This window comes from Coenobita brevimanus, chromosome 40, assembly GCF_032717465.1.
Source record: "Coenobita brevimanus isolate Jiangsu-jjx chromosome 40, ASM3271746v2, whole genome shotgun sequence".
Classification (NCBI taxonomy): Eukaryota; Metazoa; Arthropoda; class Malacostraca; order Decapoda; family Coenobitidae; genus Coenobita; species Coenobita brevimanus.
In genome coordinates this window covers 1046800-1059494 of record NC_136993.1, presented here as the reverse complement: position 1 = coordinate 1059494, position 12695 = coordinate 1046800, and the positions used below count along the sequence as shown (strand labels likewise).

Sequence of the window (12695 nt, the reverse complement as noted above, 5' to 3'; positions counted from 1 at the left end):
CAGACTGCAAAAGTGTGCACTAAATAATTTCCCCCCCTCCAGTACTGAAGGGGATACAAGAACACTGGTATATTGTAGTCAGTAACTTAGTATGGATATTCCATGTTTAACTATTTTAATATACTGACGGCTCGATGTCATAAACAGTGCCAATACACACTTTCCTTCAACCTGCTTCTTGTCCTTTGACTATTACTGTATTTAATTTCTTTTCATACAATAAAAACTGACAGGAAAACAGCGCATGAAAAGGCTCTGGTACAGAATGATACCCAGTGATGTGAAAGTTACTGGACTGCCTATGGCTGATAGTTAACATAAGGTACATGCAACTTATATGTAAATAATTATGCTTATGACAATGAATCAGAATTCCTGGGCTTGAATAGTTACTGAATGAGTGTGGACCATTTACTGTAACTAGGCATGCTATGACAGTTCTTGCTTATTTTGGTTTTCTTTTTCTTTCTTTCTTCCCCCCTCCCCCCCTCTCTGGAACCTACTTAATCTCATCCTTGGGTGGGAACAGAGGCTGGGATAATAATGATGATGATATACTTTGCTCAAAGAAAATGCAGATGCATGCAGCCTGGATTGAATCACAAGAGAGAGAGGTTAAAGAAATCACATCTACTGTAAAGTCCCACACTGAATGTTTGAAGGAGATGTGATGGGTATGAACTAGTCAACTATGCCATGGTAGCCTATTTTGCAGTTGAGATGATTCAGCCACAATAAAACTCTACTCAACACATTTTAGTGATGGTGAGGGATGCTTTCATGATGTGGCACTGATACAACAGGTGGCTCTGGCCTGACAGGAGGATGGTGGACTGCATTAAAAGGGCAATTTCAGCCTGTAGTCTACTGGAGTCACACTGAGATACGCCTGGGGCCACAAAAACAACACTACATTTCACCAAAGGAGCTCCTCTCATTTTCTCTTCCTTTCCTTTTTTCTTTCAGTAAAGCAGATAAACTGTTAACTAAATTCTTTCCAGAGACAAAGTCACAAAACTTCAAGACTAAATTCATCATTCTTTAGCTGCAAAATACATTCAATGGTGTTCCTTACTTTTGCTAGCATTCACCACAACTACTAAAAATTTGTGGGAAAAAATGAACAAATATGCAGTAGTAAATGAGCGGCAATTTTAAATGTACTGCATGAAACCTGGTAACCATACACGGGCATACCCTGGTTTAACAATGCAATTGGTTAAATAAAAACCCATCGCTAGGTGGGGTATCGTATCTCGGGGTTGATTTAACATGTATAGGGATGAATTCTAGAGCCTCGGATTCCCCTCCCCCCCAACCAAGTCCTAAACCCACTCAAATGAGTCCAAAAAAAAGTTTAAAGCCAATCTGAATGGCCTAATAGTTGAAAAAGAAGCCAACCTAAGCCTAAAACCAGTGCCTGTCTCACTAGTACCCAGCCAAGGTCACTGGAGGATATGATCTCCCACTCGTATACAAACTCGGTGGAGAAGCAGCAGCAATGTATACAATCTCACCATCAGACAGTCCTGGGACAATTAAATAAATGTCTATTATACATAACAATATTGTATGAATGATGCAAAATTGTCCAAGGTGCGAATTGTTGATGTTTTGACGGGGAATGCAATTGATGATACGATCGGGAAAGCCTTTTAAACGATCCCTCTTTTTGTCATTTTAGCTACTGTTCTGGTTGCTGAGCTCCTTTATTTTCTTCTCTCATATTTTGCAACATTTATTTAGAAATTCCTTTGTATTTTCAAAGCGCTTTTCCTTGAACAGCCCGAAAGTAAACACAAATTTATTGATGTCACAGTTTTCATCAATGCATGAAATATTTACTCTTTAAGGCTTTCATAATAAAAATTTATTTTAAATTATTACTATGCGGATAGATCTGATGTTTAATGGTCAAACACGAAATAGTCTTTGTTGAGTTGCCTGGTTGACCACACTGTTTTGTACCTCACCTGATGGGCGAGAATCCGTACCTCAAATAACAGTGTTCACTCCACCTATGACTAAAACTCATTCATCTAAGTTTAAAAACATTTATAAATCGACCTAAACACAAAATTTGTTTAAAATATCAAAATCAGTAAAAATAATAATAATCAAAACCCATCGCAAAACCGGAGGTAGGCCTGCGATAAGTGGGGTAGGGTGGTATTTCAACCCCCATGACTACTCCGGGGTATGGCATCTAAGGGTATCATAAATCAGGGTTTGCCTGTATGGTTAAAATTAATAACTACTGCATATTGATGAAACTACTCTCTAGCCAGTTTGTCTTCACCTGAGAAAACTGGTCAACTCCCACAATTTAACACTATATGTTGTAGTAGTAATTAGCAACAAATTCCAACATAATGTATGAAACCCGTTAATCACACACAGTTTCAAGTACTATCAATCTATCCATTGCCAGACGCCTCAATCCCATAAGGGATGGCCACAAACAAATCGCCTCCATGTCACCCACCCACCATTTCACTGCCCCAACCCCAGCTCACACCCCCCTTTCTCATATACTTCTCCACTCCATATCATCCTTTGCCTCCCCCTCTCTCTCTTCCTGACTCACATACACTTTCCTTGTCAGTCTCTCACTCTCCATCCTCTACACATAGCCAAACCACCTCAATGTATTTCTCCTAATGCTTTCTATCACATCCACACCACTGTACTCCTTCACATCCTCAATTGTCAATCTGTCTCTCCATGTGACTCCACATGCTCCTCTCAAACAACTCATTTCCATTGCTCTCACTCTTGACTTGTGTCCCTCCAACAAGGTCGAAACTTCACTTCCATACGTTACAGTTGGTATCACAATACTCTCATGCAGTGACTTTTTTACTTCCATGCTCACTTCCCTGTTTCTCATCACTGCTTTCAAGGAACCAACAACCCTTCCTCCTTGTTGTACCCTTTCATTAAGCACTTCACCCTCTAGACTTCTATCCTAACTCATCACCCTACCCAAGTACTTAAACACACTCCCATTTTCCACTTCCTCCTCATCCAACCTCACTGTACATTCACTGACTTCACTTCTCCCAAAGACGATAATATTACTTCCCTACGTTCGCCTTTAGATTCCGTTTCTTACACACACTCTCCCAAACTCATGCACTAAGCCCTGCAGTTCCCCTTCTTCTTCACTTAACAATACAGCATCATCTGCAAACAACAGTGCAGGGAGTTTCCTTAGTTACTAGTCAAATTACCCTCCAATCTGAGTACAGTCGAAGATCAAACTGAGCTGAAAGAGGTTGGGTATCTTTGTGGTTAGAAAAAATGTGCTGTAGTAATAAATCCAACAAGAAATAATTTTCGGTTTCCACACTGCAGCAAAGCATACCATATACTACAGAAAAATGTAAGTACTGTAACATTTTCCACATGCAACATCATGCACAGAACACTGATCGGCAACCAAAAATGGCCATCAATATATACAGTAGCAGCTGCCCAGGTGAAAGGTAACATGTAGGGGAGTAATTTCAAATTCTTTTTAAAAATTAGGTACAGTTCCCTCCCCCCTCCCTCTTACGTGAAGGCAGTTAACAGCATAAGTTTCATTAAACACAAGCTCAATATGTGAGTAAATTTCCTTCAATAAGTATTACAATTCAGGTACTGTATATCAAAAAAATGCACCTAATGTTCAAATCAAGTACAGTCATCTATCATTCAAACACCAATAAAAAAAAATATTGCACAACTTTATCTCTAATATTGAGATCAACAATAAGTACCATATCACCAAGGGAGCTGCTTCTCTGTACGAATACTGTATCTGTTCCAGGAAGAAATAAATCATGACCTGACAGACAGAGAACAACTAAAAACAGATGGAGAACAAGTAAAGACAAAAGGAGAATCATCAAGACCCAGCAAGCGAGAATCTTGGAAAAATGACGCGAGAACCTGCAACAAGCAAGATGTTTGCAACAGACACGAGAAGAACTTGCAACTAACAGCCACTTACCAATGCCTACAAACCGCAGCAGCCATAGGGGGGAAAGGGAAACAAATATCAGAGGTTAGTGCACATTTAGGTTATTATATGCCACTCACTGGGTTAGTAAATGTTAACCTCCGTAACACGTGGCCCATATTTTCTTAAACTTAGGAGGCCTGCTGGTATCTCTTCCCTAGCGAATTATTTTTGCACGTTAATATTCTCCTGTATGTTTTTTATGTGCTTGTAATGCTGAGACAGATGGTACAAGTTACATATAAGAGAATTAACGTGCCTATTATATACAAAATTACTCTTCTTTTGTATGTCTTTTGTGTGTTTGCAATACTGATCTAGAGTACATAAATAGTATGTAAGATAATAACTCCATATTACAATTTATTGTTCTCCTGTGTATCCCTTATGCATTTTTTAGTGATACAGACTGTATAATTAATGTACAAGAGAATTATTTTGCATATTACATGCATTACTACTATTCTCTCTCTGGGTCTAATGTGTTGGAAATACTGACATACCCTACATAAATGTAATGAAAGAATAATAATGCCCCTTAGGCAAAAATATAGTAGTATGGAAGAGATACTGGAAGAGCTTCTAATGTTATGAAAATACAGGCCTATGTTGTCTACTTTATTCTTGCCAAAACCAGGTGGTCTGATTCGGTTCTTTTTATCGAAGAGGCCCCCTCATAGTGAACATGTTTCTGGTGACATTTCATTTCCATGGATGCACTTGTGTACTTTATCATGGCTAATATCAACTTTGATTCAGGTCAGAAAAATCTAAGCATTCCAAACAATGATGACAGCTTGCAACCATTGTGTACCAACATTTTCCTCAGCTGAGTAAAGCTGTTTTGTGATTGCTTGAGCAAAGTAACTCAGTGCATCCACACAAGTGCTAATGAAGATTTACCAGGTACTAATCCTTTAACTGTAAGAGGTCTCCCTTACCCATTCCTGCAAGGAAAGATATTCAACTCAGGAGAGACTTTTCAAGCTGAGGAGACTGAATTTATCCTTCAACTAGCCTCTTCAAAAATAAATCTCTCAAGCTGGATAGAATCCCTTTGTAGTGGCTTTTACAAAAATTATAATGATAAAACTGAAGGAGAGTAGCAGAATAAGCCCATCTGGTATACAGCAACAATAAAAACAGATCTCATAGCACCACAGAGGTTAAAAATAATATAAATATAAAAACACACTACAGGCTATACCATACACACAGCCTGCAACACACCACTGAGTATAGACAGACCAGAAGATAGGTATCTCAATCCTGACAACAATTTTGGTGGCCAGATTCTAGTGAGCTTAGATGGATTTGTTGCATCTCTTCCTCACTAGTTCATTTCTGTATGTAGCATGTTTACTGGTTCTTGCATTTTATTTCTGCATGTTTATATTTTCTCGTGTTATTTATGTTGATGTGGATGTTACAGAAAGTGTTAGGGGAATTAAGATCATCGGTCAAGTGGAAAGCAGGGAGAATGAGGGACTGGCTGAAGGAGTGTGTGAGTGATATGGAGAGGGGAAACCAAGAAAGAGATGGAGGGTTGAGGAAAGGTATATATTCTCATATGTTATTTAAGATGAGGATGTGATTTAAAGCGTGAGGAAGTGTGTGTATGTCTCGTTAATATTTTCTTCTATGTTACTGTGTTGATGTGGATGCGACTGACAGCATTAAAGGAAATACTTCTTAAAATGGTTTGGCCATGTGAAGAGGATCGAGAATGAAAGACTGACTGGAAGAGTGTTTATATCTGGTTAAATATTTTCTTGTGTTATCTATGTTCATGTAATGACTGAAAGTGTTAGGGGAAATACTTGGGATGGTTTGGTCATGTGGAATGGATAGAGAATGAGGGACTGACTGGAAGAGTGTATGTGAGTGAGGTGGATGGGGAGACCAAGGATAAGACAGAGGGATGAGGAGGGGAGGCACAGGATAAGATAGAGGGATGAGATGAAGAGATGGTAGCCTGATGGTAGGGAGAGTGACATGGACATTAGAGGTCATCTTTTCCATGTTGTGAAGGAGTCTGTATGTGGAAATATACTAGTCATGAAGAAGTGCTAGACCCTCCCAAGCTCACAAGAATCTAGCCTCGGAATTCATGCTGTCTGCTCACTGAAGGATATGCACTAATCAGGCTAGCAAGAAAAAATGATAATACCGATATGATGTACAGTACAAAACTATATCCACACCAACTGTAAGCAAGGTTATGTTAGTCATACTTGTGTGTACCCTGGCCTGTATTCCCACTGGTTATGAAAGCTCCCCAACACCTCTTCCTTAGTGATTTATTTTTGAGTATGGCTGGCTAATATACCTTTGTATGTTATCTATACAAAGTGCAGTATCCCTAATGCCTATTGCTTAGCTATTTAGTTTTGGATATGGCTAGTTGATATCCTTTTGTACGTTACTTATGCAGTATCCCTAATGCCCCTTCCTTAGTAATTTATTTCTGGACATGGCTGGCTAACCCTTTCAATACTTAGGGTAGCAGTGCAAAAGTCACCCGCTCATTACTGAATGATGCAGGCTGCGTCGAACCTAATCTCACCCGCTCGTTACTGGATGACGCGAGGTGCGTCGAACAAAATCGCCCCTTGATTTTTTTGCTTTATGGAAAGAAAAAACATCGTAAATTAGACCATAATTTATATTCGCCAAACGTTTTTATCAATGCCATAAGCAAGTACAACTATTTGAGATTACGTGAATAAAAAATCAGGTAGGTAGAGGCATAAATAAAGGCAGAAGAAAAAATTATTTAGCGAAACAGCACTCCTGCACTGCAGTGCGACCTTAAGATAATTTCCTTTTGTGGTACGTAAAACCAACCCGAACTGTCCTGCAGTAAATGTTTATGCACCAAAATGTAGCTAATGAAATTTCCTAAAACTCTTTCTCAGTAACAATTACCATAAAATATAAAGTTCTATGACAAAATAAGAAGGAAAGAAAAAACTGCATAATTTATTTTCGCCAATCATTTTCATCATCAACACCATAAGCAAGTACAACTATTCAAGATTACAAGGAATAAAAAATCATGGAGATAGAAACAAAACTAAGGGCGTGAGGATAAAATGTTTAAGAAGTACCGTGAGCGCGGAAACATGGGGGGTTCTCCCAACACTCAGCCAAGGCCGAGCCGGCCCACATCCTGAGTACTTGTCCGCGCTTGGACGCAGCCTGCGTTGTCCAGTAACAAGAAGGTTAATAGCCTTTTCTACATTATTTATGCAGAGTGTGGTGATATTGGAAGGACTTGTGTATCACAGAAAGGGGTAATAAAGTGTAAGAAGCAAAATAAACCAGTATGGAAGATGTGTTAGGAAGCCTCCTTACCTGCTGAGAATAAAGGGCCTCTGTGTTGAAGTCTAATCTAGGGTAAAACAGCAGTGTAGAGTAGCATGGTTTTGTACACACGGCATTGCAGTGTATTGTACGTGGCATAGAAGGAGTCTCAGCACCTCTTGCTTAGTGATTTATTTTGCATACTACACCTTAAGTCTCTCTCTCTTTTTGTGTGCAAGAAAGATGGAACTGAAGGCCAGAAGACCGAAGATTGTTCCTTCCAAGAAAAATTAAAAATAAAATATCTGTATTGGCAGTACTAGCAGCCCAAGGTTTTCCAAAGTGAACCCAGTGTACTACAGGCTGAACATCCCCTCCTCCTCCAGCTCACCATCCTCCTTTTGGGGGGAAAGAAGAGGAAATGTTGGGTAGGAAAGACACAGGCTAGAGCTTGAATTCTGTATCTTCTCCAACATTTTGGGCTACACAGAACTAGACTGGGTTCTGAGTAGCCTGAAACCATAAAGACAATAAAGAATTCAAGATCTAACCTGCCCCTCTCTCCCATTCATTATTTCCACTTGTTGCAATGGGGGGAGAGGGAGGGGGAGGCCAGGGATGAGCTGGAGGAATGGAGTGGAGAGGCATAGTGAGAGAGGGGGATGTGAGCTGGGAGTGGGGCAGCAAAAAGGCGGGGGACAGGAAAACATGGAGGTGATTTGTTTAAGGCCACCCCTTATGGGACTGAGGCGTCTGGCAATAGACAGATAGCAATGGGCCATCTGCAAAATGAAAGGAGTTGGGGGACATTTGTATAACCAGACAGTGGAGCTGCTTGGTTATATCAGTGCCACCACATGAAGGCATCCCTCTCTAGCCTCATGTCAACAGTTTATACACAAAACATTAAGGTGTAGTGTGCAAAATAAACCACTAAGGAAGAGGTGTTACAGCATCCTAGGCCAACAAAAATACAACCCAAGAGCCTATGTAATCAAATGCACATAAGGTTAGTACACCAAAGCACACTCCACTGGGCCTCATTACCAACACTTGACTTATAGCTCAAAAAAGTCTGTTTGCTCAATAAGACTGCTGCATCTATTACCTCCTTTAATACAATATCTTTACTTCATTCTCGCTAGACTCCAATATTTTATTCAGGCCGGGAAAGCAGCGAAGTAAAGGAGTTAATGAAGGCTGTATTTACCCCCTCCAGTATTTACAGCCTCTCCTGAATAACAAAACCCAGCAAGAGCAAGAATGAAGTAAAAACATGTGTTCATAGTTAAAAATTATAAAAATACTGGAGATGACAATACTTCCAAGCCTGTTTCTATACTCTACATAAACAAGCCTACCCACACACAATTATGTACACACTTAAGTACTCTAGTTCTCTCTCCCTCTCGTCAAATATATAACATATGCTTGTGAAAATGTACAATAAGTATCATATTACTGCATCACTCTGAAAGAAAATCACACCTCACATAAAAGCAAAAAAGGTAATAATAATAATAAAACAAACAATTTTCTGAGTACTTTTTGAGTACCTATGAGGCCAAATCTACAATGAAGTAATTAATATACAATAACATAACGGGACTCATTACTTTTTTAAACACTCATGAATATTGCCAAAAGCAAAATGCCAAGTTTGCTTTCAACAGAACAGCCTCAACAAAAACAATCCATCTAGACACCACATCTGACATTTACCACCGCGTTATCCTTACATTATTGTCCGTGTCTCATTTACTCGACAACTTCTAGACAGCTGTGGCGGAAAAACACTTGGTCTTCCACCTTCTTGTTCTTGAATTCTAATAATTTTTTCCCCAGCCCCCTAGGCAGATAATATACTAAATATGTTTGTTTTACACTTGTTGCTCAAAATTTAAACCATACCTCATGCCTTTCACTTAGTGCTAATTCATTCTGTGCCTCATATATGAATCATGAAATCCAAACCTCTACAGGCACCCCACAACATGCTGAACTCCACTGCATCCACCAGCTGCCTACTATCCCACATCAGTGTATGCTCCTATCATGATACTTTAGACACCCAAATATCATTCCCACAAAGGTACCAGTCTTTACCCTTACTTCAGTTACAATTAACACTTCCATTTCTGATATCTTGAAATATTAAGTAACATACAGTATGATGAAGCATATGCAACTATGGCTGACCACCTTCCACTACACCTCACTGGCTGATGTCTTTTAAATATTCACAGTTTTCCTGTTCTGGCATACAAAAATAAAACTTAAAATTTTAGGACCTCATTAACATAAGGGTACCTTTGCCTAATCAACAGTACATATTTGCAATATATTTTTACAGCACATTACCTGTTCAAAAGAGCAAGGCCCAACAGGAAATGTCTGTTTAAAACTTTAGTACACTTCCTCAGTCTACATTTACAGTCCCTAACTTCTGCTATCTCACTGCCTATGCTTGATTAAAACAGATGACTACTTATTGTCCCTACTACTACCTAGCTTTAAGTACAGATGAACAACCGCTAGTCCTTTTTGTCTGTTACATTCCAGTCTCGCCTAGTTAAGGATGGTGATTGAATGCTGTTGTCCCTATCCCAGTTTAGGCTAAATAATGCTCCAGTCTTGTCAAAGGGACCAGATCTGACCCACCTTTAGATGAGAGACAGCCTCCATAACCATATCCTTCTTGGGGCGTTTGCCGGGTGTCTTGCGTGGGGGTGTTTTACCTGACTCCTCGGCAACGTCCACTGACCCAACCAGACGCAGGTGGAACACAGTGCCAGCTGGACCCAACCCAGACCCCCCACCCTCCTCCGACACCCAATCCAAGCCTCCACCTCCGCTTCCACTTCCACCTCCGCCTCCTCCTCTTAAGCTCCTCTGTTCTTCATCTTCCTCTTCTTGCCTCCTGTTAAGACGCTGTGTCCCGCTTGCTCCGGGGATAACAGTGAGGACCTCAATGCAAGGATCCTCACTATCACCACTCTCACTCTTGCTGCCTTCATTTTCATCATCATCGTCATCTTCTTCCTCCTCCTCATCATCATCGTTGACATCCTGAGGCTGGAGGAGCTTGCGATCCTCCTTGTCCTCTCCTTCCGTATCCTCACCGTCATCATCATCATCATCAACTTCACGTTCCTCCTCTTCCTCATATTCATCATTAGCAACCTCTGTGAGTTTCTTCCTCATACCACTGTCAGGTATCCTCGTCGGCTCCTCCATCTGGGCCACCAATGAGAGTCCAGTGTGCCCTAGGTTCACATCACCAGCATAGGGACACTGAGGAAGACCTTGTAGGTTGGTTCGAGGAGGTGGTGGCTTCCAGGGGACATTTTGAGGGGATGAAGACTGGCTCTCTGTCCCTACATGAGAGTAGCACTGAGCCGTGTGAGGCGAGAGGGAGGTTCGAGGTAGGACTGTGGAGTTACTTGCCATTGGTGAAGCCAGTTTTGATGAGGATTTTGATCCGGTGGGAGAGCTGACACTCATGGGGGAGGCCTGGCCCCTGGGTGAGAAGTCCCCTGAGGCCTGTCCCCTAGGTGAGAAGTCCCCTAAGGAAGGCATGTGACCGGGGGAGTGGTGGTGGTGGGGGAGGGGGGAGTGTTTGGGGCTCGGGGAGTATGGGGGTCCGGGGGGAGGGGGCGGCTGTGGGTCACTACTCTCCGCCAGCGCTTCTTTTTCATCGTCTGCATCCTGACAGGGGAATGTTGTTTTGGTTGGTTCTCTAACTACAATCAACATTCAGAGGAGCCAAAATCATCAGCAAACTTTGTGAAGAGGCTGAGAGGCAGCTTTTAAAAAGGGGGTAGAGTAATCCTTAGCATTCAGAAACCATGAATTATTTATCACTATGGTCAGGGTTAGAGGTGTGAATTAAGCTTAAAAAAGAGTTATTATTGCATCTAATGAAGGAGGGGCTGACTGGGGACTCTGGTATGACTCAAAATTATAAAAGGGGCAGGTAAAAATCATAGCTTTTCTCAAAAGCAAGGCAAAAATAAATGAAAACCAAGTAAACGGAACCAAACAACACATGAACACGATGCAAAACCTTTCAGAGACGTGAGCGAATTTAACAAAAAAGCCTCGGGGCTTATACACGTACAGTATGTACAACATGGCTTTGACTGGGTCCGGATCAGGTGAAAAAACAAAATATATATAAGAGAGTGCAACCGTGCTCTCTCCTCTCTTTGGAATAATAAAGCCAAGAATCACTGATACACTCTGCAGCATAAAAATGACACACATGCAGCAACGGTAGCCAGCAAGGTAAAAAAATAAACCAAATCAATAAAAATAAAGGAACCTCCGGACGACAACATGACAAGTTACATATCAAAACTTTTGGCAAATGGGTCGTTCTTCTTTAGTACGTATAATGAGAATACAGGAAAATTATCCAAGAATAATAACCAACCAAAACATACATTAACACTGCCTGGTAAGCAGAATAAATGAATAAGAAAAACACTGGCATAAAGTTTTGACTGTGACCACTGTGTTATCCACACATATTCATGACCCCTTCTCTATAACGATATTTTTTATTTTATTCTTGCTATTTCCAAATCTTATTCAGTTTACCACAGCCCTTTTGAGCTCGACAGGTTAGACGTAACTTTATTAACCCATTCAGCCCCAAATTTCCCTCAAGCTGAATAACATCAATTCTTACTCAGCTTCCGAGAGTCTTTCCGAACAGGAGGGATTTAACACAGACTTCATTACAACCTCAAAGGATGCGTGACTCATAAAAACTCCCAAGAATCAAAACCGTTAGTGGTTGCTGCTTTGAACAAATCTGTCAGTATAGCTGGGAGAATAAAGCATCCACTAAGAACTCCAAGCAAATGGATCCGCTGGTAATGCAGCTCTTGCAAGAAGGCGTCTATGCATTTGTCCCAGAATGACCTTATTTACCTACTTATTTACATTCAAGGCGTTGTCCCCTTCCGTACTAAATCTTCCCTGAGGCGAATAAAAGAATCAGGAGACGGCAAGAATAAACCAAAAATATGTTACTGAATAAAAGTTAACCCTTCAACTCCAGGTCACATCCTTTTAGATTAGTCTTGCTGCTGACACATAATTTTATTCAGGCTTAGGAAATGCCTCTCATAATCTAAGGGGCTCATCAGGACTCCATCCAACTCCTCAGGTTTAAAAAGACTATCTGAAGCTGAAGAGAACTGTCTGGAGATAGCAAGAACAAAATCAAAATGACGTCCCCAAGCTAACAACTCTTTGAACACGCCGTGTCTGACTTGGGTCATACTCTACGGGGCTCAGGAGACTTCATTACGCCTCTTCTTTAGCGATTTATCTTGCACATTACACAATATTCTCTAGTATGTTAATGAAGCAA

The 12695-nt window shown here is 40.7% G+C and overlaps 1 protein-coding gene across 1 annotated transcript in view; it reads right to left on the bottom strand.

Moving 5' to 3' along the window:
• The window catches only part of X11L (amyloid-beta A4 precursor protein-binding family A member X11L), a 572323-nt gene that overhangs the window by 18313 nt on the left and 541315 nt on the right, over positions 1-12695 (bottom strand). Inside the window, exon 16 of the mRNA XM_080270416.1 lies at positions 9974-11020. Coding sequence (XP_080126542.1) covers positions 9974-11020 — 1047 coding nt within the window. The remainder of the gene's footprint in view (positions 1-9973; positions 11021-12695) is intronic.